Genomic DNA, 26,110 nt, shown 5'->3' on the forward strand with positions numbered 1-26,110 from the left:
GCAACAAAATTGTGGCTATCCCCAGTTAATTTTGCAAAATTAAGTAGTGAAGAGTTAAAGCAAATGGACTCATCTGTCATATAAATAGTTCTGAGCAATCTTTGAGGCTAAGGGCAAGATGTGGACAAGTTGTGAAAGGATCTGAATGCCATGAATATGATCTATGAACATTTTAGGGCAAATGAGTGGAGAAGTCCCACTCCACCCCTCCCTCCCCTCCCCACCTCTCAGGAAGGAGGGAGCAGAGCAAACTACAGCCAGGCAGGAAGATCCACCGCACATACCACTGGACATGCCTAGGCTGTTCCGGATCCTGGGGCGCCTGCCTGGTGTCGAAGCTCTCTCCTGACACTTCCTAGCCCAGCCCTGGGCAAATTCCCAAACCACCATCTTATCCATCTCCCCCTGTGTAATACGAATATAATATTAATACCTTCCTCATAGGACTGCGGTAAGGAGTGCCCGAGACGATGCAGAAAGCATTGAGCCTAGTGCCTGAGAGAGTGAGCATTCAGCAACGTTACCTTACTAAAAATAAGAAACATACTTCTGTACTGACTCACTGTCAGGGTTCAGTAGCTTTCGCCATATGTGCAACTGCCTCATCAGCCCACAGTTTTGCCAGTGTCAGGTGTTCAGTAAAGGTTACTTCCTCCCTCCAGCTAGACTGGGAAGCCTGTCTGGACCTGGCGTTTCATCCATGCTTGGAACGTATGGGCTTTCTCACCAACAGGAGAAATGTGAAGCTTAAACGTGAAAAAGCATCCATGAATGGGCAAATTAGTCCATAAAAGCAGAAGTGTTTATAATATGGTAGAATTATGCTTCACCTTTTCCTAAAAATGATTTTACTGGTATTAAAAACATGTTTGAAAAACGAAGGAATTTGTTTTTAAAGACTGAAACTAGCAAGACATTTAACTCACCAACAGAAAACCTTATCAACCTTGCCCTTTTGCTATTTTCTGTGGCAGACAAAATAATGCCCCCCCCCCCCGCAAGGTGTCCCCATCCTAATGCCCAGAATCCATGAATAGGATCCCTTACATGGCAAAAGGGACTTTGCAGAGGGGAGTAAGTTCATAGCTCTGAGATGGGGAAATTATCCAGGACGATTCTGGGGAGCCCAGTGTATTCACAAGGGTTCTTAAAAGTGGAGAGGGGGGCCAGAGTCAGTCGAGGAAGATGTGACCTCAGAACAAAGGCACAGAGAGATGCTCCAGAGACAGAAGCTGGGGCCACGTGACAAGAAGCATGGGCGGCGGCTAGAAGCTGGAAGGCACGAGGGAACACATTACCTCCTAGAGACTCCTGAAAGGGGTGCAGCCTACACAGCACCTCGATTTTAGCCCAGTGCCATTCATGTGGGTCATCTGAACCACAGAATTGTAAAATAAAAAAACTGTGTTGTTGAAGCCACTGGGTTGGTGGTAATTTGTTACAGCAGTAAACAGAAAATGAATACAACCCCAAAGGTCATGCGGGGTATGCTTCCATGCACACTAAAATAATAGCCAGGTTACCAGGGTGAGGACTAGCAACTCCTCTGGCTTCACCAAACTCTTCGGTATGGCGTTTGGCCATTTAAATCCCACAAAATAAGATACTTGCAATTACAGACAGTGCCCGCCCTTGAAGATTTGGATTCAAGAGGTTGGGACACAAGAATATCCATATTTAACTGGCTATTCTTTAGAGATGGCTGGTGGTCCACATTTTGAGAGACATTCATTTCTACTCGTAAGGAGTTGAAAATGTAGGTGCTGGGTAAATGTAATAATTCCAATCCCTAATAGACACATAAATATGCATATATCCTACACAGGTCAACAGCCAGGGATAAGGGTGAAAGGCTGGAAATGGACCGGAACACATAAGTCCTTCCATATGCTTGTGTTAACACAAAACTGTTTGCAGAATTAAGGCGGACGAGACTCCCGCCCGCCCTCTCCCAAGTGGCCAGTGTTTCAGGGCTCTGGCCTTCCACTCTCCTGGGGAAGCACCCCTGATGAACGCAGACCGAGGCCAGAACCCTTCCTAGCCTCCCACCTGTCCTACCTGTTTCTTTAGGAGGTGGTGACGGGCTGGTCCAGGGTGTGTCATCTTCAAACTGAACCCAGTTGCTGATGGCCGAGGCCAGGTCAGGTGGGGACTGCTCCGGGCTCCCAGGAGGAGAGGCCGCTTCAGAGATGAGGCCCAGCTTCTCAGAGGAGTCATCCTGCTCCGAGTGGGAAAGGTCCTGAGAGCCTCCGTCCACCACGTGGTTCTCCCCCGAGGAGCTCTCGGACTGGTCTGAGGAAGAGGACAGTCCCGGGAGGTGCTCTTCGGTGCCCCCTGAAAGAGATACCGGACAGCACCATGACATCCCGTGTGCAGGGCCACTCTTCAGAACGGCCTCACGGTGGAACAGAGGATGGGAAGGGGTGATCACAGGACTCACCATGACAGTGAGTGGGGTAAAGAAACAGCCATGCCCACCCGCCTCTATGCCAAAGGAGTGCTTTCCGGACGATGTGTAAGAACTGTAACCTCAGCATGACCCTTGCAGTACCCGGGAAGGCTGAGACTGGGGTAGCCTGTTTGCTATCCTTACCCCAACACCTACTCCAGGAGTGCTTGGTGGGGCACAAACAAAAATGCCCGCAGAGGCCAAGCAAGAAACATAACTGAGTCAAAGGAGAAAAGCAAAAGACAGTGGGGACGGGTGGAGAGCACGGCTGAGCTACAGAGCTTCTGTCTGGACTAAAGACATTTGCATTCAAACTTCAGACTGTACAGTCCTAGTTACACACGCTGCAGGCGACCAGGTGCCATCCCTGCACCGATGGTCAGCTGGATGCGGCAGAGGCTCCTCCCCTCACTCTCTTTCACTTCATTGGTTCTGGAACATTTAACAGTCTTCAAATTATTATTATTTTTAAAGAACTATACTCTGGTTGTGGTGGTGGTGACACAAATCTATACATGGAAAGTTCACAACTGTACATCAAAAGTGGTCCATTTTACTTTATAAAACTTTAAAAACTCAAACTAGTTGAATAAATGAATCAAAACCTTTAGATTAGCACTGTTCAAAAAAATTATAAAAGGGAACCTTGTATGTAATTTTAAATGTTCTAGTAGCCACATAAAAAAAGTAATAAGAAACAGGCAAAACTGCTTTTAATAATATATATTTCAACTCAGTGTGTTGAAATAAGTCCAACACATAATTGATATAAAATTCGGTAATGAAAGATTTAACTTTTACTAGGTCTTTGAAATTCAGTGTGGGCATTTTACGCTTGCAGCACAGCTCAGTGCAGACGAGCCACACTTCAAGGATTCATGTTGGAAGCACACCTGTGATCACACTTGCCAGGTGCTGTAGGTGGAGCGGGTGGATTTGTTTAGCAGAACCACCTGCAGAACAGAACCAGCTGATGTGGCTCTGCAAGTAGCTCCCGTATCCTACCTTGACCTTGACCTTCGTCCCTTAGCACCCGTTCCCTAGAGTTCAGCTCAGCCATCTTCATCACGAGCGTGGCCGACAATTACTGAGCTCTTTCCACGTGCCAGGCACTCTTGTAAGTACTTCACATACGCTAATTCATTTACTCCTCACAACCACCAGGAGGTAGGTACAGTGATACCTCGGTTCTCGAACGCCTTGACTTTCGACCAAATCGGTATTCGACCAGGAGATTCGAGAAACTTTTGTCTTGGAATCCGAACAAATATTTGGAACTCGAACTTCCGAGATGAGCCGAGTTGAGCCGAATGGCGTTCATTCGGCCCCGCGCGCCTTGCTCGCGTCATCAGTGTGAGTGCAGAGAGAGTCACGCTTTGTGGAGAGAGTCACGCTTTACACTGAATTTAACCCTTAGACATACTGTACACTTTTATTTCTTGTTGAGACTTATGTTTTTCTACATATTATATACAAATTAGGCCAGTAAATAGGCATTTTCTGGGGCTTGGAACGAATTAATCCAGTTTCCATTGTTTCCTATTGGGTTTCATTGCTTCGGTTCTCGAACAATTTGGTTCTCGACCGTCCTCCTGGAACGAATTATGTTCGAGAACCGAGGTATCACTGTACTGTGATGATCCCTACTGCACAGATAAGACAGCCACAGAGAGATGCGGAATAAGCAATCCATCCAAGGGCACATCACTCATCTGTGACGGAGCTGGGGTTTGAGCCCGAGCAGTCTGGCTCTTAACAACTACACCTTAAAGACTGAAAACATCCAAATTGCTATTTGGAGTAACAACGAAAAGGGCTGAGTGTAAAGTACACAGTAAATATAAAGTTTATGCTCCTTGGAAGAAAGAAGTCAATATTTTTAGTGTTTCCAGGCCTTGTTTGGGGCCCCAAGGATCCTAAGATGCTTCCCTCCAGGTTTCTGAGTAGAAGAACCTGCATCTCACGAAAGTGACAGACTGGCTCTTTTTTTCCCGTAGGAAGATCCCATATGAATAATCAAGTGGAAGCCACGAGAGCAGGTGTGGTTCTTGGCAACCTTCTCACTTAGGAAATGAAAGCACTCCTTACCCTCAGGAGGGACAGGAAAGAGTGGATCCTCATTGAAGGAGACCCACTCGGACTGCTGGGTAGCGATCACATGGTCCAAGGTCGTCATGCTAGGAAGTTGCTGGTCATCTTCATACGGCTGGCCTCAGGCAGAGCCCAGAGTCATGTCTGGGGTGGGGTAAGGGTACAGTAGCAGGGTGACCTTGGGCCTGCTATCGTGGTCTTGCAGAAGACAGCACTCAGAATGTAGACAGATTAGCCCCTCTTGCCTTTGGTTATCTGCCAAGCAGAAATCTGTTTAAAAAAATAATAAAATGTAAAAAGTATACCATCACATTATACCCAATCCACACAGGTCTAGGGCTTTCAACTCTACCCATTTTTCTGCGCCCTTGACATGCCCCCGCTTCCCAAAGGGAAATATTGGCCTTTAGCATCAAGACCTCTCTCTGCATGTGCCTTCCTATCAGACTTGTGAATAATCACATAAATTTAAGCAATAGACTCCTCAATTATTACACTTTCAACTATAATATAATGCCATCATTGTAAAACAAATATTAAAATTGTTCAAAGTGCTCTCACATTATTTTTCCAAGTGGTAAAGTAAAAGCATGTTCTTTCCTATTAAATGAATGCAGTTTCTTGCCGTAGGCAGGTAGCTCTTTGCAAGCCTGAGTTAAATCTTTGGCAGAAACCCAACAATCTCCAGATGGTATCTCCAAGCACACTTTACCAATCAAGAAAAACAGAAATGGAGTCATTTTGTTCACTTAGAGTAAGGGGGTAGGGCATATTTGCTTTAGTGAAAAATGTAAGTTAAACATATCTTTATTCCAGGCTGATGTGAATTTGGTACATGACAGTTTAGCCTTTACTTTTAGTACAATTACGTTCTATGTATATAATAAGATACTTATAATTTTGTGTGTAGTATTAATGTTCTTTTACAACTTGAACCTCGCTCTTGTTCTTATAATGAATTAATAAAATCTCAATTAATGCAAAATTAATGTGTTTCTGCAAAAGAGCTACTATCCACCTTGTATAATATTAGTTCTTATTAACTCACTACTCACAATAGTCATTTTAGTCTAGAACAATTAAACTCACAGCCTTCTAACTGGTACACAATAAAAAGGAAATGTTGAGGAAATTTTATTATAGGTTATTATCTGCAGTATCTATGCTGGGGAAAATCAGCATAAAAACATTAACAGCTTTAGGTTTTTTTTGGTCATTAAAACAATTAGTTTTGTTGTAAACAATTAGTAATGTTTCCTAAAAACAAGTAATGTTTATTTAGAATTTATAATTTTCAGAAATATATGTTCATACCATAATTCTTTTGATTCAACAGTCATTTTAATTGAATAAGACAGGTATTAATATCATTCTTTTACAGATGAAGAAATCTAGGCTGCATAAGTGATTTATCCAACACTTCTAGGTTCTTTCCAGGTTCTTGTTTGTTTCCTAAGCTCCTAAGAAGTTTCCTCCAGGCTTCTAGTGGAAGAATTCTCACATTCCAGGACAGTGACAAATTAACTTTTTTCCCCATAGATTCCACCCAAAGGATGATCAAGCAAGAGGCCATAACAAGCAGATGTATTAGATGCAGCAAGCTAGGAAGTGATAGATGCAACCCTTAAACCCAGGTCTTTTGATGCCAAAACATTCTAATCTTTGGGTCACAGCTACAAAAAAAGTACTAGAGAAGATATATATAAACTATCACCCAACGGAAGCAATTTACAAACATGAATTACAGTGGAACCATGATGAAATGATCTGGGAAACTCCCCATGTGGCAATCAACCCGGGGACCGAAGCTATAGAGAGAATGCAAAGCCCAGAAATTTCTCTCCAAAGTCCCTCTCCTAAGATCCTTACCAGCCACAGACCAAATGCGCAAACCACTTGGAGAATGCAGTGCTCCAAACCAGATCCTCCCAAAGAACCGCACAGAGCCCAGGCCCAGAGAGCTGACTCCACAGGCTTCTCCCTGAAAGCCTTTCTCAAGCCCAAGCAAATGGTCGAGTCACTCAATGTGGTAACGGCTTCAGGCCAAGATAAGACAGTAAAGTTGAAGAGCCAGATGCCTCCTCTCCCAACAACAGCAACAAGTAAACCAGGTCCAAGAGCAACAAAGAGCCACACACACGTCCATGTGCTGACACACGCAGTGTCGCAGCTCAGTGGGGAAAACATCCTGCAGATCCTGTGATGATGAGTCCAGTGAAAGTCGCAGTAGGTGGGGTAGGGGTCTGGGGAAGAAAAGAAGGAAAAGAAGGAAAAGGGGGAATACCTGGAAATTTTAGAGCTTGAAGGATTTAAAGACCAATAGTCCAGCTCTCAAGTTTTACAGATGAGGAAACTGAGTCTCAAGCAAATTAGGGTTAGCAATGGAGATAGAGAGCATGGGCCCAGGAGCTAGACTGTCCAGATTTGAGTCCTCAGTTCACCTCTGAACAGCAAAAATAACAAAACTCAGTAATTCTGAGGATTAAGTAAGATAATATACACCAGTACTCACCTCTGGGAGTAACAAACCCTCTGTACCAATGACAATAATTGCAGGAGACCTCACAGAGGGCTTACTGTGCACCAGGCCCCATCCCAAGCTTTTTATTATTGTTGGCCCCAGCCATCACCGCTGTTGTTAAATGACTCACCAAAGTCGCACAGGTCGTTAGTAGAAGTTTTGGGACTAGAATACAAAGGTCATGGAACCATCTCATTTCTGTCATTTACACATTCTAGCTTTAGTGATGCCCCTTTACAGTCATCTTTAGAGCAGTTCTCCTACATGGTACTCAGTCTCCTCTTTACAGATATCGGTGGATGCTGGCTGAGGGATCAAGACTACTAATCAAAAATAAGAATAAAAGAAGAGCCCCAAAGATCTATCTACCCCCCTTACTCGTGAATCTCAGGTCCAGACATGGGCTGGTTAGAGATAATTAGTAGTCCCAAGCCTGGTGGGACAAATTTTTTACAGAGAACTCCCCATCACAACCCCGTGAAACGGATGCTAGATGTTGGCCACGATACGACCACATCGTCCAATGCGCCATCGGACGCCATACCTCAAGGAGTGCTGTGCTAGCAGCTGGTGGCCACAGAGGACCCCGATAATTATGAGGCTTAGTTCACACTGGAATTGGTTTCTGTGTGAAAACCTCGCCCCATTTTTAGAACGTGAATCACAAAGTGAGGCTTAGCATCATCACCACAAATGAGCAGTGACTCAGCACCAGCAGCAGAATTGACCAAGAGACTAAATGTTTCAATGAGGCCTCCAGGTTGCCATTTCAGAGAGAGGCTTCTTTCTCAGCGACCCTTACACACTCAAATTTGGGGCTGGGGAATGCAGCAGGCTGACAGGATGGGAGTCACAGGAATAGATCTGTCTTCCGTCAATCCTGTCCTTGGCATGCATGAGCCCCGTGTGTCCAGAAATGCACCAGGCACCCTCAAGCAGTCTGAAATCTAGCTAGGGAGATGGAGGTACACCGAAGAGCACACACAAGAAATCCAGGAATAACTGCCTGCTGGAGGATACACTGGAAATGCGGTTGAGCCACAGAGACATCTACGAGGGCTGGGAGCATACTGGGCTGAGCAGGTTTCTTGGATTTGAAGGACATCCTTGCTTCTGGGAGAGAAGAGTAAGGGCATCCTTGAGACAGAGGATCGGCCTAAGTGAAGATTAAGATTCAGAACTTTGTGGGCAGGTTTCTGGGCCAGAGAAAAGATCAGTCTGAGGAGAGCTGAGATGTCTACTGAGGACAAAGGACTGATGGCCTTAATGACTGGGAAGAAGTGCTCAGTGGGAAAGGGGAAGCTGCTGAAGGGTTAAGAGTGCAGAGTGACTCAGAAAATGTGCCTGCGGAAGATTGATTCTACTGAGCAGGAGCTTGGCGATGGAAGCTACTGGCCACAACAGGACCTCACTGTGTCCCAAAAGTCAGGGGTCAGCATCATCAGGAACATGTACTGGGGACTCTATGCTGGGTCCACTCAGAGTCTGAGGGTTCAAGGAAGAACAGGACAGCAGACTGCAGGGAGGTGTGACAGCAACATAAAACAGTAACACAGTAGGCTTTTTTTTTTTTTTAAGCCTCGCCTGAGGATACTTTTTCCCATTTATCTTCAGGTAGAGTAGGAGGGAGGGAGAGAGAGAGAGAAACATCAACGCGAGAGAGACACATCGACTGGTTGCCTCCTGAATGACCCTGACCAGGGCCAGGGACCAAACCACACCTGAAGTATGTGCCTCTGATCAGAACTGAACCTGCAATTCTTTGGTCCTTGGGCTGACATTCTAACTGCTGAGCCAAATTAGCCAGGACTAACACAGTAGGCTTTTTAAACTAATGACAGGCGATCCATCAAAACATGAATAGCAGAGAGTAAGGGCTTTAAAAGAGTACTGAGGGCTTGAGCAGTAGGCGGTCAGGAGCTACACCTCAAACTGGAGGGGAGGGCTCTGAGCAAAAGAATGGAGGAGCAAAGGTGTCTTCGAGGGGGGAACAGGAATGGCACGTCCAGTTGACAGTGACTCATATGCTGTTATCTGAAGAGGTGGGAGTGTATTGAATGCACTGGGAAAGGGGGCTTGGAACAGTGACAGCTCTGAATTCCAGAAGGAATTTGAGCTCTTGAAACTACCTTATCCGTTCCCACTGCCAATACTTTGGTTTAGCCCCTTGCTGTCTCTCTCATTCAGACAATTACCAGCCCCTGATCAATTTCCCTGACTTCAGCATTGTCCCTTCCAACCTACTACACAAACTACTGTGCCAGAGTGGTCTTCTTCAAGCCTGAAAGTGCCCGTGCCACAGCTCAGCTTAAAAATGCCTCAATGGCTCCTCACAGCCAGACACTCCTTTCCACGGTCCGTTAGCTAGAGCCTGCTTCTGTTGCTTACAACCAAGAACAGACCTGGGGTACCTTTCCTTGGCTCCCGCTTGTCCCTCCCTCATGTCGTCTGTATGCTGATAGTATTTTATCTAAACTCATTGATCGAATTATAATGAACTTGTTTGATGATGTGACTATCTGTCAATTAGCCTGTGAGCCTCCCGAAGAAAGGAACTGGGTCTTTTTCTTGTGGATGCTTCCAACTCTTAGAATAGGATTTGGAATTTCATAAATGTAGGTGAAATTAGTGGCTGAATGAATAAATAAATTAATGAATGCACAAATGAACTGGTTTTACCATGTAGTAGGTAGCCTCTTCAGGTCTTTTGAGCCAGTAAATGCTTTAGGAAGGCTAATTTCAACACTCTGTATAAGAGAGCTGGAGAGACAATCCGGATAAAGGACAATATGCCCATTCTTTCTCTTTGATCTAAAACTGTGCTTCCAGTTCCAATACCGTAGCCACTAGACACAAGGAACTACTGAAATGGGGCTAGTCCAAACTAAGTTGTTCTTTAAGTGTGAAATACACACCAGGTTTCAGAGTACAAATATGTGTGAACTAGTTAACAATTTTTATATTAATTATATGTTGAAATGATAACATTTTTGGATATTTTAGATTAAATAAAATATATTGTTAAAATTAATTTCACCTGATTCTTTTAACTTTTTCGTAATGGGCAACTAGAAAATTTTAAATAATACATACATGTTTTGCACTATATTTCCACTGGACAGCATTGCTCTAAAAAAGTCCATTCTTTATTTCATCCTTGTTGTTGAAGGATAATTTTCAATAAGTATAGAATTTTATGTTGACTTTTTTTTTCCTTTAGTGTTTTGTCTCTTGGTCTCTATTGCTCTTGGAAAAGAGTTGTTTGTAATTCTTATTTCCTCATTAAAATGTTTCTTTTCTCTAACTGCTTTCAAAATTTTATCTTTGGGTTTCAGCAATTAACTTGGTATATCTAGGTATGGTTTTCTTATAACTCATCCTACTTGAAAATTCTGTATGTCAATTTTTAAAATTGAATTTAGAAAAATGTCCTCAAATGGTTTTTTCCTCCTTTCTCTGTCTCTTTTCCTGTTTGTCTGTCTTCAAGATCATTTATTCTTCCTTCTATCATCTTCATTCATCTATTAAGCTCATCCTGTAATTTTTTCTTCTCAGTTATTCAACTTTTCCATTCTAGAATTTTCTTTTGATTCCTTTACAGTTTCTATTTCCCTGTTGAAATGCCCTGTATATTCACTCATTGTGACAATATTCTCCTTTTGTTCCTTGAATATACTTATAATAGTTGCGTTAAAGGCCGTGTTTGCTAAATCTAACATCTGAGCCATTTGGGGGTTAGTTTCTATTGGTTTTTGTTTTTTTTACTCTGTGTAATATTTTCCTATTTCTTTGCATATGTAATAATAGTTGATGATACCCTGAAGACTTTCTGCATTTGATCCTTCTCTGCAGAGACTTGATTTTTGCCAGTAGTCAATCTGTCTGCTCACCTTGATCTTTTGTAGGTTTGGTCTTCTATTTGTTGGATAGATCTGTAAAAAGCCAAACATGTTTCCAAGTCCTTCCAACTATCGCAGAACTCAACTTCCAAATGCAGTTTCCCCTGCAGATCTCAACAGCCCTTGTTTCTAGGCTTTGTTATGGTGGGTTTAGAGTACGCCTTACTCTAGAGTAGAGATTGGCAAATGACAGCCACAACCTAAGCCTGGCCTTCCCCTCCCCCCCTTTTTTTGCAAATAAAGTTATACTAGATCAAAACTAAGCTCATTCATTTACATATTGTCTATGGCTGTTTTTGCTCTATAATAGCAAATTGTATAGTTGTAACAGATAATCTGTTTCATAGGACCTAAAAAAAATTACTATCTAGCCCTTTATTTTAAAAAATTATCAACCTTGCTCTAAAGCACAGAGATATTACCCCTAATATACAGACTTTCTATGTGTTTTCTGGATGCTTGAGATGGGAATAAGGTATTAAGAAGGTCTTTCCATTATGGCTGGGCTGGACTAGCCAACGCCCCCCCCTCCCCCCCCAGGACTGCTTGACCTCCAGTGTCTGTCCCATTTTCAATCCTGAAGACACCACTTGTGGCAAATTTCATATGGTTTCAGTCATATGTGTACCCTTCAGCCCAGCCAAGGATTCCCTGAATACACCGACACACTTCTGTTCCCCTTCCCCATGCAACTTTCTCCTTTCTAGTGTCCTCCTTGGCAGATTTCAGATGCTTCAATTATCCCAGGCTCTGATCTCTGTTTCTTTATCTCAGCAGGACCGCTGTGCTTGGCGTAGACTCCAGCATACTACGCTGCAGTCAGAAAATGATTCCCTGGAAGAGAGCCAAGGTGACCATCGGGCTCACCTCGCGAGCTTTCCTTCTCTTAGAATCAAAATATTGTGCTTTCTGTTGACCAACATCTGTAAAGAGTTACTTCATGCATTTTATCCAGTTTCATGATTCTGTATTTCAGAAGGACTGGATTGTTGCCAGTTATAACCAGAATGGGAAGCTTTTCCCTGAAACATCTCTTTCTGACTTATGTTCATTGTTAAAAAGAAAAAAGAAAAAAAGATCAGTTCATCTAAATTAGGGTGATTTCTATACTGATATCCTGGAAATATCAATAAGAAGTTTTATAGAACTTTCATTAATCATATCATATGAGAAGGAAAAAAAAGGGTTTCATATAGCTAGATGGATTAATTCCACATCTTCAGAACTGGGGCAATGTTTTATTTTGTATTATCCTATATAATACCATAACATAATTCTTGTTTGGTTAGGGATCCAAAAGGGGTTATTTAAATCTGAGAATTTAGCCATCTTTGCCTTACATCTCTTTGTCATGTGTATTCACCTAGACAGCTCCTTTGATATTTCCTGCATCCACTTATTGGGTTTTGAGGCTACTAGTAAACATCATCCAGCTGTCTGTTTGGGGTTTATGCAGAAACATTTTAAACTCGATCTAAAATTAGATCCCAGTGCCAATTCCAAACCCCAAAGTAAGGCCTCAGCTTTTTTTCTGATCAAGAACAAGCATCTAAATGTCAAAAGAAAAACTGGGAAGGAAGAAGGAATAGGAACAATGAGATGCATGGGTTCTATGTATTTCTTTAGAGCTTTCTTCAAAACAAGACATTCAACAAACGTACTGAGCATATTCCATACACTCAGAATTGTGCATGGTACAAGGGCACAAAATATCAAGCATGGTTTTATACTTCTGTCACAGCGGGCTACAGAAACCATAAAAGTTTAATCAGGAGGTTAAAGTAACCATGCTACTTGCTTCATAAATTCTCAGAATAAACAGCAGCCTGGAAGGCCTGATCACCCTATGGCAAAAACTGAAACAAGGTTAGGAACTTGGAACGTGGCTCCTCTTCCTTCTTCTTCCACATTCTTTTCGCTTATGAAAGAACAGAGTTCATGTAACAGAACCTGAACAGAGTTTGCTACAGAACAGGTACACACTCACTCGTGCACATGCACACGCATGCGCGCGCACACACACACATTTTAATTAACAGGTGCTTTGATGTTCTTGAAAGGGAAAATTTGAGTGGCCTTTGTTGTTTGCTTTTCCTATCTTTTTACCATTTTTCATTTAAATATTCCTTTCTTTAAAATAAAAAATGACTGACTACTCTTCTTCTATTGGAAATTGGTGAATAGAATGAACACCCCAGCCTCAAGTCAAACATATACGAGAAAGAGCTCCAAAAGGAACATATGTCATATTTCAACTATACTCAGTATGTACTCAGGATTCTCCATAAAGTAACGCTCTCCTATTTCTCGCTTTCAATCACACACACCATAATCCCCTATCCCTAAATGTCTGTTCCTACTCCCTCTAAAGTTACTTTATTTGTGTGTGTAGACATGCATACACATGTAAAAATACATACACATCTAAATAAACACACACGTATATGTACATGCATACATATATGTATATCCCCAGGTTATAATTACAAAGAGTCTATTGTGTGATTTTTGTCTCTAAAATAAATAGTCCTGTTGGCTGTGCTATCCAACAACTCCATGGCTCCACATTCAGAGTCAAGGTTCCAAGTCACACTTGGTTGGAAAAGCCGGCTGTCTCTGATCTTTGGTGCATTCCTGGGGCAGTGACCCAGAATGACATCCGCAGGCACCTGAACAGCGTGTCACATTCAGTGAATGACTGTGGTAGGGAGGTCAAGCTTTAAAATCTGCAGAACATAACACTTTCCAGTACCTTGAACTCTTAGAAGTCGCTGGCTTATTCTGCCTTGTTAAATTCATCTTGGCTTACTTCAGTTTCATATCTGGACTTAGGGATGCTAACATCTTGCCTGTGTGAAGGTAAAGAGTTGGCATGGATAATTTCTTTTCATCTACATTTTAGAGTCATGAGTGTATCACTTTGAATGTTGCATCAGGAGACTGTCAGTTTCCTAGGAGACTACAGGAGGCCTGGGGGTCCCAACAGTGGCCATATTTCCTGGGTATGACCCTAAGACTTTTTAAGAAGCTTAACAAAACATTAATATTATATTTTATTCAAGTTAAGATGCCACAGATTGTAAAATTCATCCAATTTCAAACTATAAAGTATTTAAAAATATGTACCTACATGCCTACATACATATAATTCTAGAATCAATAAAATACATTCTTATTTTTATATCAAATATTTAAAATTACAATTAGTATATATTTCCACAATGCAAAAAAGCTCATGTATTATCTCAATTCATTTTAATAATAACCCTAAGATAAGTAAAGCAGACATTTCTCTCACTTGATAAATAAGGGAACTGGCTCAGAGAGGTTGCTTGACTAGTCTAAGGTCACACAGCTAACTATAACAGAGTTGAGACAGGATCACAAGTCTCTGTTCTATTTTACCACATCCTGCCTTCCAGAAAATATGTATAACAAACATGTTAATTGTATTGCCAACATTTATTTCCTATCACCATCTGGCACCAGAAGGTATATCATTATTGGTTAAGCCAGTCACCATAATTTCAATTCCTGCTTTCCCAGCCTCCCTTGTACCTTGGGGTAGGCACTTGGCCAAGTTCTGGCCAATGAGACATACATGGAAGTATGTATGATAAGAGATAAAGTTCCGAGAAATGTTTTTTGTCTTTGTTTCACATTCCCAATCAAGGTAGTGGGTATGGCTCATACAGCCCGACCCTTCTCACTTTCTCTTTTTTCCTATCTTAAACATGGTCCTGACGGCTGAAGCTTTGTTAATCATACTACAGCCCGGAGAAAAGGCTAAGAGAACCAGAGTCATCGGCCTTGAAATCACTGAGTCACTGAACCAATATCAACAATCATGCATCTCTACTACTATGTGGGAAAAATTTCTGTTTAAGCTATTATAAAGAAGTTTTCTACACGCAAGTGAATGAAACTTTAATAAAATAGGAGAGAGAAATTGTGGCAAGCAGAATTCTACAATGACCCCCTTGACCTCCACATCTTGGTGTTGCTATAGTGATTATATCATAATGTATGACAACGGGGATTTTGCAGATGCACTAAAGTTACTAAACAATTGACATTAAGATAAGGTGACTAGTCCTGGCCGGTCTGGCTCAGTGGTTAGAGCGTCGGCCTGCAGTCCAGAGAGACTCGGGTTTGGTTCCCGCTAAGGGCATGTATTTCGGTTGCAGTTTGTCCCCGGCCCTGGTTGGGTCGTGCGGGTGGCAGCAACTCAATGTGTACCTTTCACATCACTGTCTCTCTCTCTCTCTACCTCTCTCTCCCTCCCACTCTATCTGAACAAAAAATGGAAAAATGTCCTCGGGTGAGGATGAAAAAAAAAAGATAAGGTGACTATCCAGGTGAGCTTAAGTTAATAAGTTAATCATAGAGCCCTTAAAAAGCAGAGTTCTCTGGCTGGTGGCAGAAGAGGAAATCAGAGAGATTCAAAGTGTGAAAGGAAGGCTCTCCACTGCTGAGACGGGGGAGGTGAAGGGGGAGGGCAAGGGCCTGAGGGTCGCCTGTAGGAACTGAGAGCGGTAACCAACCACTAGCAAGAAAAAGGCAACTACAGCTCTACAACCACAAGGAATTGAATTCTGCCAACAACAGGCATAAACTTGGAGGAGAACCTGAGTTCCAGGTGAGAACACAGTGGCCAAACTTTAATTTCAGCCTTGTGATAACCTAGGCAGAAAACCCTCCGGTGCTGAGCCAGGATAGTAGTTTAAAAATCGGAGGAGAATTTACTTTAGAGCTCAATATCTTGAGGCCTAGACACAGCTCTCTTCAAATAAATTTCCTGTATAGATTAGGGAATGAACTACAAGTAAATCATCTATTAACACCCATAGTACGGAGTAAATACAAAATAATGAAAAATAGTAAAAAACACACAATTATACATGTATCACTTCAGAACCTATTATATAGAGTTCTCTCTCTGGAAGGTTTGATTTCTTTCTCTTGTTCACTTAAACCACTGCAACATTAATTAGCTTGCCTTTCCAGAGATATGGGGCAAGACTGGAGGGGTGATCAGTTCTAGTGCAAAAAGCTGAAGAACAATTTTGAACATTAGGGAGGCCAACAGTCAACCAATTTTCTGGAGCAGGAATGATGATATCATGCCAATGACTCTTCCAACGAAAAGGATGTTAACAATCTAGAATGTGTGAGGGGTGGGATGAAGGGAGAATGAGCAAAAAGGGAGTAAAGGAAAAGTAGAACAGAGGTGGAATCCCCTTTCAAACTCTTTTAAAGATAGAATATTTATTAATTCACCCAACAAATTGTTAGTAAACACCTCTAGATGCCCAAGATACAAAAGTAAATGATATAGCCCAGCCAGTGTGGGTCAGTGGTTGAGCATCGACCCATGCACCAGGAGGTCACCGGTTCGATTCCTGGTCAGGGCCCATGCCCAGGTTGTGGGCCAAATCTCCAGTGGGGGACATGCAGGAGGCAGCCAGTCGATGTTCTCTCTCATCAATGTTTCTATCTCTCTCTTCCTCTCCCTCTAAAAAAAATCAATAAAGAAAAAAAAAGTAAATGATATAGATACAGACCCTGCCTTGAAGGGGGGCTAATACCCAAGAGAGGAAGACAGGGATGAAACAAGTCAACTACAAACAAATAACATATCTGCACATCAATAAAGGGTTGAGATGAGGAATAAAGAGGGGTCTTCTAATACACAGGGTGGTGGGAAAAGATCTCCCTGAAGAGCTGACATTTAACTCCTACCTCAAGGATGAGAAGAAGCCAACAATGACAGAACAAGTAGAGAGGGAACCAAAAACATCAAAAGTCTGAGATTGGAAAAAAGAAAACAAAAAACAAGAACAAACTTGAACTGAGGGTAGAGTATGCAAGGAGAATAGGGCACGGGATAAAGCTATCAAGGTGATTCACTTTCAGAAATATGGGGGCTTGTGAGCCAGATTTAGATGTTTAGATTTATTGATTTATTTATTTTTCATCCTCACCCGAGGACATGTTTCCATTTTTTGTTTAGGTAGAGTGGGAGGGAGAGAGAGGAAGAGAGAGAGAGAGAAACATCAACGTGAAAGGAACCCATCGAGTGGTTGCCTCCCGCACAACCCAACCAGGGCCGGGGACAAACTGCAACCGAGGTACGTGCCCTCAGCAGGAACCGAACCCGGGTCTCTCTGGACTGCAGGCCGACGCTCTAACTCCTGAGCCAAACCGGCCAGGACAGATGTTTAGATTTTATTCCAAGCACAATGAGAAGTCAAAGAAGAATTCAAAGAGGAACGATACAATTCGATTTGCCTCTTCAGAAGCTGAGTGAAGAACGAATTGAAAGGGGTAAGAGTAGAAGCAGAGACAACGATTAAGAAGCTGTTGCAGTTAGCAGGCTGTTGTAGTCATTGAGACAAGATAATGGTGGCCTGAAACAACGCAAGTATCCGTCAACAGATGAATGGATAAACAAATGTGGTATTTACATATAGTGGAATGGCACTCAGCCTTAAAAAGGAAAGAAATTCTAACACATGCTATAATAGGGATGAGGACATATGCTAAGTGAAATAAGCCTGTCACAAAACCACAAATACTATATGACTCCACTTATATGAGGTACCTAGAGTAACCAGATTCATAGGGACAGAAAGTAGAATGGGGTTGCCCGGGGCTGGGGTAGGAGGAAGTCGGGAGAATGGGCAGTTGTTTAACAGGTACAGAGTTTCGGTTTTGAAAGGTGAAGAGGGCTGGTGGTGGTCGCACAACAATGTGAACATATTTAATGCCACCAAACTGTACAAATGGTTACAACAGTAACTTTTATATTATGTGTATTTTAACACAATTAAAAAAAATTGCTTTCCTAAAAAAAAAAAAGATTGCTATGCAAAGCAATCTTCATAATCAAAGGGAAAAATATGACTCTTCTGTGACCTTTAAATCTTGTTGCCAAAACATTAAAAACTTACCATTGACTTTAAATATACAGGTAAGTTTGAAAAATCACACACTAATATTACTTAGTATGTGATTTTAAAAGATAAGCATCTGGAACCAGGATGGGGCAATGGAGATGGATGGAAAGAGGTAGCTAACATGTATTTGGAGGTATGATCTCTGGGACTTACTGATGGGTTTCTATTTGTATGAGTATGTGTTAAAGGTTTTGATTTGGTTAATTGCAAAGATACAAAACAGGTCATAATATTTTTCTAACCCTGTCTTGGAAAATCATATGATCATCTCAATAGAGGGAATATACTTCAACACAATAAAGGCCATATATGGCAAACCCACAACTTACATCAAACTTAGTGGTGAAAAGCTCAAAGCTTTTCCTCTAAAATAAGAATCAAGGTAAGGATTATTTCTATTTCAATTGGCCACTCTTATTCAATTTAGTCTTAGCACAGCATCAGACAAGAAAAAGAAATAAAAGGCATCCAAATTGGAAAGAAATAAGTAAAACTGTAATTATTTGCAGACGACACTATACCATATATACCATCTATAAAAAACCCTAAAGATTCAAAAAAATTCCTACCAGAACTAATAAATGTATTCAGTAAGGTTGCCAAAAAAATTAATATACAGAAATACACTACATTTCTATACACTAATAATGATCAGAAGGAAAAAAATTAAGAAAACAATTCCATTTAAAACTGCATCAAAAAGAATAAAATACTTAAGAATACATTTAACCACAGAGGTTAAAAAAATAAAAGAACTGTATTCTGAAACTATAAGACACTGAAGAAAGAAACAGAACAGGACACAAACAAATGGAAGGATACACTGTGCTCATGTATTGGAGTAATTAATATCATTGAAATGTCTAAAAAAATCAATAAAAACATATTTAAAAAATATATCCTTGAGCCCTGGCCGGTTTGGCTCAGTGGTTAGAGTGTCGGCCTGAGGACCAAAGAGTCTCGAGTTTGATTCCGGTCAAGGGCACGTAACTCCGTTGTGTTTCGGTTCCAGGCCCTGGTTGGGGTCATGCGTGAGGCAACCAATTGATGTGTCTCTCTCACATCAATGTTTCTCTCTCTCCCTCTCTCTCTCTTCCTCCTTCACTCCCTCCCACTCTATCTTAAAATCAATGGAAAAATATCCTCAGGTGAGGATTAAAAAAACAAAAAAATGCATATCATTGAAATGTCCATACTACCCAAAGCAATCTACAGATTCCGTGTGATCCCCACACAAATACCAATGTTATTGTAGATAACATTGGAAGTAGAAAAAATAATCCTAAAATTCATATAAACCACAAAAGACCCCAAATAGCCAAAGCAATCTTGAGAAAGAATAACGAAGTTGGAGGTATCACACTCCCTGATTTCAAACTACACTACAAAATTTCTCCAGGCTTTAACATACTGGGAACCTCAGAAAAGGGAAGGAACATCTATCTCCATCACCTGTAAGAGGCCCTGAACTTGAATGACAACATTAGTTACTACAGAAAATGACCGAAGGTCATGGGGTGGGGCCCAGGGAATCTTCCTGGTAGAGACTCTATACCCTGGGTCTTAGGAAGATGAGTAGCACTGATTCAGAGCACCAAGCTCCATAGTCCAGGCCAAGACCCTAGTCCTTGTTAACTCTAATCATGGAAATCTCTCTGAAGCTCTCCAAACCTGGATTTTACCCAATAGTGTGAGATTCCTGTGAGGATGAGAAGAGAGCTGCATGTAAGACTTTCATGCAGTAACGAATAAGTGCTCCATTAATGTTATCCATTGCCATTATTTCTACTAAAAAAGGATGAATAGGAGTTGGCCTGATAAAGAAATGAGGCAAGAGCCCTGGCCAGTTTTGCTCACTGGTTAGAGCGTCAGCCCATGGTCCAGAGAGACCCGAGTTTGGTTCCTGCTATGGGCATGTACCTTGGTTGCACTTTGTCCCCGGCCCTGGTTGGGGTCATGTGGGTGGCAACCAGTCGATGTGTCCCTTTCATGTCGATTTTTCTCTCTCTCTTCCTCCCTCTCCCTCCCGCTCTATCTGAAGATGAATGCAAAAGTGTCCTAGAGGATGAAAACAAAACAAAAGAAAGAGAGAGGGAGAGAGAGAGAGAGAGAGAGAGAGAGAGAGAGAGAGAGAGAGAGAGGAAGAAAGGAGGCAAGAACTTGCTGATTTCATCCTTTGGTTGTGGCATTCAAGAAATGAAAGTAGAAGAAAGGGGAAGATCTCGAAATTGGGGGTAAAAGGAAGGAGCAGTGTGAGCTTTGGTCTGAGGCAGCAAGCGACTTGCCAGCTGGAGGCCAGGCAGCGGTTGGCTTGGAGATGCCTGGTGGGAGAAGGTATGGAGGCGGAGACACCACACTGGACAACTTAGGGACCCCATCTTCGTGGTCATCTAACGGTCATCTGTGTGAGCAGTGTCCGTGCAGCTGGAGGGAGCAACCTGCCTGGCTGGGTGCTCCAAGCGTCCCTGAACAGTGGACATCACGGCTCTAGGTACCAGCAAGGTGCCCATTGCTGATGGACACAAGCCATCTGCGCTGTTTCAGTAAACAGTGGGCAGCAGCTGTCACCAGTCCCTTTGGGCCACATGAGATGAGAGTCTGTGGCCATCCAACTCTATCAGCACAGAGGCAGGACCATGGAACCTCGTTTTAGAAGCTCCTGCCAACGCTCCCTATATCAGGAATAACACGGAAAACAGCTCTAGGCCACAGATCTCAAGCTCAGTGGGTGGCTCAACTACAGAGTTAGGTCAGTGTAGATCTGTCTAGAAAACAGAGCTTTCTTCTCCCCCGCAGATGAGAAAAAGAAAAACTATTTCCCCATCCTTCCTTCTTTTGAAGAAATAAAACTTTCCTCCTGGGTAGAGCTGCCAACTCCCCTTAACTCTTTGCCCGCCACTCCGGTCTTCAGTGCCCTGCCCCCTCCACCCCCTCGCATCCAACACACCCACAGTACTGGGCTGCACAACTCCAGGGGGCGCCACCCACATCGGGGGACTGGGAATGTGCCCTGGAGCTGTGCAGTCCAGGAGCCCAGCAACAGCACACAACCTCCCACCCCACCACCCACACTTAAGAAAAAGCAGGAAAATGTCAAATGTTCGGGAAAGAAACTTGACTGGGGAAGAAGACGAAAGTAAGTGCCTATTGCCATCGGGATCCTTGGGCTCATCCTTCATTCACCAGAATAAAAGAAACGCCAACGAGGGAACAGCAGTGAAGCCGGGGTGGTGAGGAGGAGAGCTGGATCCAGGGCAGGGAGGGACCCAGGACACATCCCAAGGATACAATGGGTGTGGAATTAACTGGGAGTGGGGATAAAAAGTGAGGTTTAATTTGGGAAATGCTGAGATTCAAGAATTGGGAAAAAGAGGGTGGATGTAGAATATATAGATTTGGGGTCTAATTAGAGGTAAAAAGTTCAATTTTAGAGTCATACAAAAAAAAAAGAAACATGAAGCCAAGAGAATGAATAGGTTATCAACAGAGGAAATGAAAAGATAGACTAAAGAAATGACTGACTCTTGGAGCATGCCTACATATGGGAAAGGGGGGAGGGGAGAAGGAAAAAGTGGGGGCCCAAAGTGACAGAGCCAGATGGTTAGAGAAACTGAAAAACCAGAGGCCTCCAGGGTCATGAAGGCAAGACAGAATTTTCAAGGCAGGTTTCTATGGTGTTAAGTGTTGTAACAGGACGTTCTGGGGGCTTGGATGGTCAGTGCTGACCCTGAAGAACGTTAGCTGGAGCGTCAGCTCCTTGAGGGACGTCCACGCCCTTTCTCAAGGTCAGGGTCAGCTCCACGGAAGGAACGCAACAAGCATTCATGGAACAGACTAAAGCAGCTACACTGGAAACCCGATTGCAAGGAGTTAATAAGAAGCAGTTTGAAAAGGAAGGCAAAAACTAACCAGTGTACACAGCGTTAATCCTGACGACAAGCTTCCAGGGAGGAAGGACTTTTCGAGTTACCTGGTACAAACTGAAACTCACCTCAGAGGAGGGCAGGAGGCTGTTTCCTGCCACAAAGTCTCCGAATGACCACAGCAAAAGTGCACCGCCTTTTGCTTTTGTGTTCGCAAATTTATTAATTTGGGATTGACAGACACACTTATTTGCAAAAATGTTGAAAATACCTAAAAGAGGGGAAATAGACTTAACTTGTCTCAAGCCCTATGTGGTTTTCACATGTTCTCCAACAAAATAAAATATCTAGCAATAGACACTACTTCCAGAAAAGCATTTATTGAACGTCTCCTATCTCTAGGCATATTCTAGTGAAATTCGAGGATGAAGACCCAAACCCTGCCTTGGAGAGCGAGATGAGGGATCACAATATACTGCAATCGGGGCCACCCCAGGAAAACCCAGCAGTGCTATTAGCACACGGAGGAGTGACACCTAGTGCGATCCTGGGGTCAGTGAAGGTGATACCTGGGCAGGGGCAGGAGCCGATGGACAGAAATTAGTTGGGAACAGGGAAAAAAGACATTGTAAGTTGGCAGTATGACATCTATAAGAACAAAACAGGACAACACAATAGGATCAATTAGAGGGTGTCATTTTACTTAGCCATGTTTAAACAGTTGTGTTAACATGCAAAACCATGGTTTTTTTTTTACCAGACAGTGTGTGCAACAGACATCTCTGACTCTTACATCCATCCCCAGACCTCTCGCCACTTAACCCAATTTCTGAACATCACCCATCACAGACCCCAGCCCCTGCAGTATGTATCAGAGATAGGGAGGGATCCAGAGATGAGAGGAAGGCCCATGTGAGGAGATGGGGCTAAGAAATGAGGTTGATTCACGGAGGGCCTAGATATAGAGTTAGTGTTAAGAATAGAGGAGGAGCCCTGCTGAGCCATGGCTCAGCAGTTAGAGCGTCTACCTGTGGACTCGAGAGTCTCGGGTTCGGTTCCCGCTAAGGGCACATACCTCGGTTGCAGTTTGTCCCTGGCCCCTGTTGGAGTCATGTTGGTGGCAACCACTCAATGTGTCTCTCTCACATCAATGTTTCTCTCTCTCTCTTTCCCCCTCTCTCTCTCCCGCTCTATCTGAAGATAAAGGCAAAAAAAAAAAAAAAAAGTCCTCGGGTGAGGATTAACAAAAAAGAACGGAGGAGGAGAAGACATGGGATGATGTGGTGCTGGAAGGAGGGTGTGTTTTATACATGACCAAGAAGTTTGCAGTGTAATAGTTTCTTATCAAGTCCCCACGCAAAACAGCTGTAACAGAATGTAGTATGTTCACACAAAGACTGGGAGAAGAAGGGAAGCACCTCACGCCTTCTGAACTATGGATAATGCAGTGTGACTGAAACAATGAGCCAGGAGGACAGCAGTAAGACAGGAGCTGGGAAGGTCAGGAGTCAGGTCAGACAGGACCTTGTAGGCTATGCCATGAAGGCTGACTTTTGTCATAAAGACTGCATTAAGGAGATCAATTAAACAATTTTAGATGAGGAAATAACATACATTTTAGAAATATCCATCTGGGAGCAATGAAGAAGGGGGCTGGGAAGTGGGAAGACCAGCTAGTGAATATAGTGTTCAGGCATCACAACTTGAGGGGTAAGGGGGGTTTGTGTGGGCCATCTAAGATGCAAGATCATCAAGAATGGGGATAAAGTCTACTTGGGGCTCGTTTAGATGAAGGCGTACTGGTGTGGTGGGTGGGTGAAAAAGATCCTTGGAAAACTGGATTTTTTGTTGCTGCTGTTGATGATCCTCCCCTGAGGATATTTTTCCATTGATTTTTCAGATAGGGAGGGAGGCAGGGAAGGGGAAGAGAGAAACATCAGTGTGAGAAAGACACGTCGACTGGCAGCCTCCCGAACAACCCCGACCAGGGCCCGGGATCGAACCTGCAACCCAGGTACGTGTCCCTGACTGGGAATTGAACCCTCAACCCTTCAGTCCAAGGGCCAACACTCTAACTGCTGAGCCAAACTGGCCGGGTTAAATCTGGATAGATTTTAATGCCATTCACCAGGATAAGAACTTCGGTGGGGAGAATGGATGAGGTGTGGCAGGAGTAGGATGAGTTTGGTTTTAGACCGAGGATCGATGGGCCTGTGGGAGATGTCTACTGAGGCCCGTTAGACAGCCAGGTGAAGAGCTCAGAAGACGAGAGACGAGTGTTGCTAATACAGATTGATGGGTTATCAGCAGCCTTGAGTTTGGACTAGGTTACCCAGAGAGAATGTACGATACGAGGAGAAAGAACCGGGTGTGGGAAGGTCGACATTAACGTGTCGGGCACAGGGCAGACAGACACTTGGAAGTTCAGAAGAAATGCCTTTTCCTGTCATCATCACGGAGGCCTGGGCCCATGCAACCTTCTACTGCAGGGAAGTCAGAGGAAGGCCGGGTAAAAGAGATATCAGTGATCAGTTCAACAGCGAGCTGCAGGAGACACAGAGTTCCAGGCGCTCTGCTCGGGCTCAAGGACGACCGAGAGAAAGGACAGGAAGCCTTAGACAAAAGTGTAGGGGTTCTGCTTTTCTGGGTTTCCGGCTCTTGAAGAAGTGAAACCTTCTTTATCTTTCTGCAGTGTGGGCTTCCGTGGGTTCCCCTAGATGTTCCACACATTCACACGGATATGTCCACTGCACACATGCCATCCGTGAGGAAGAGTTTTCTAGGTAGGGCCAAAGCAAGAGGCACAACTCACATCTGAACCCCTCCCCCTAGAACTGGTTCTGGATCTTATTTTAAAGGGTAGGGATCTCTGGATCTCTGTGACATACAGTTTAAGCCAGAGACTCGTCTCTGGAAAAACACACACACAGGACACATGACTTATAATAATCTCAGGTGCTTCACGGATGCCTTTCCCAAAGGCGCTTCGTGAATCCCCTGGGGATCTCTGGACTCCCTGTAAAGACCTCCACCCTAGAACAATTTATCTAACTCCTGTCACTTTCAGAGGTTTCAAAACAAAACAGAATCATCCCGGAGGAGCGGAGCAGCAGGAAGCCAGACGCTGTGGCTTCTAGTGACCCTGAACTGATAATTCCTGATTTCCGTTTTCAGTACTGCAGAGGATATCTCCTTCCCTTTTCTCAGAATCCCTCCCCCACTCCCCCAGCAAAACAGATACACAAGCATAAAACCAAAACAACCCAGCCAGACACTAGACCACCACAGTGGGCTGCAGCTGTAGCTGGACCCAGCTGATCTGGGCATTATCCTCAGGAAGCAGGCCCCTCGCAAATAAGAAACATCCCAAGTCCGCGTCTGCTGACCGAAAGCAGGGCACGTGGGTGTCTCCAACTGCCAGGGACAGCAGCCAGGAGCCGGGACACACTGGGTGGGCTTGGCACAGCAAGAGAGCCGACCAAGTGTGTGCTGACTGCGGCTGCCTCTGCCTTTGTGGAGGAGGGTCCTGGGTGCTGATGGGTGACGGGCACTGGGACACTGGGTACTTCTTTTTTTTTTTTAATCCTCATCCGAGGACATTTTCCCATTTTTTGTACAGACAGAGTGGGAGGGAGAGAGAGGAAGAGAGAGAGAGAGAAACATCGATGTGAAAGGGACACATCGAGTGGCTGCCACCCACACGACCAACCAGGGCCGGGGACAAACTGCAACCGAGGTACATGCCCTTAGCGGGAACCGAACCGGGTCTCTCTGGACGGCAGGCGGACGCTCTAACTGCTGAGCCAAACTGGCCAGGGCGGGTACTTCTTTATAGATCGTGAATCTAGAGAGCACTATGTTAGGAAGTGTGACGACTTGTAGGACAAAATAATCCTCACATTATTAAAAAAAAAAAAATGACGACAATTCACCCATCTCCACACGCCAAGTGTATCTCCTTCTTTTTAATTGCTTTTTCTAATAGTATTTACATTATATATTTGAATTGCAAAAGGCACACACTCTTACTAAGGAAAATTCGGAAACCACTGGTGTACTTTTGAAACGATATGATTTCTAAAAATTCCCTCTGCATGTACCTTTTCAGCTTCCCAGGGACACTTCCATTGTTTAAGGGTGAGGCGTTCCTTTGGGGGTGGGGAGGCTGTCACCACAGACAAATGGGGCAGGATCCTCTGACCTTGGGACTCCCTGGGCTCTCAGCAGGCTGCAGAATATTTGTTGTATTGTTTTTTCCCAGTTGATGGAAATTTCCCACAGTGTATGCCCATTCTCTTTACTTCCTCAACCCGAAAGAGCAGAGAGAA

At 43.5% G+C, this 26,110-nt stretch overlaps 1 protein-coding gene across 5 annotated transcripts in view; it reads right to left on the reverse strand.

Moving 5' to 3' along the window:
- The window catches only part of STON2 (stonin 2), a 140,569-nt gene that overhangs the window by 104,919 nt on the left and 9,540 nt on the right, over positions 1-26,110 (reverse strand). For 4 of the 5 annotated variants that reach the window (XM_036268374.1, XM_036268385.1, XM_036268363.1 and 1 more), the window contains 2 exons: positions 4,538-4,810; positions 2,059-2,334 (listed from right to left, as the gene is read on the reverse strand). In XM_036268374.1, the coding sequence (XP_036124267.1) occupies positions 2,059-2,334; positions 4,538-4,625 (364 nt within the window). In that variant the 5' untranslated portion in view covers positions 4,626-4,810. Of the gene's footprint in view, positions 1-2,058; positions 2,335-4,537; positions 4,811-6,409; positions 6,523-26,110 lie in introns of those variants that run through there. The other variant, XM_036268380.1, reaches the window with a different exon arrangement.

Source organism: Molossus molossus, unplaced genomic scaffold, assembly GCF_014108415.1.
Source record: "Molossus molossus isolate mMolMol1 unplaced genomic scaffold, mMolMol1.p scaffold_m16_p_1, whole genome shotgun sequence".
Taxonomy (NCBI): domain Eukaryota; kingdom Metazoa; phylum Chordata; class Mammalia; order Chiroptera; family Molossidae; genus Molossus; species Molossus molossus.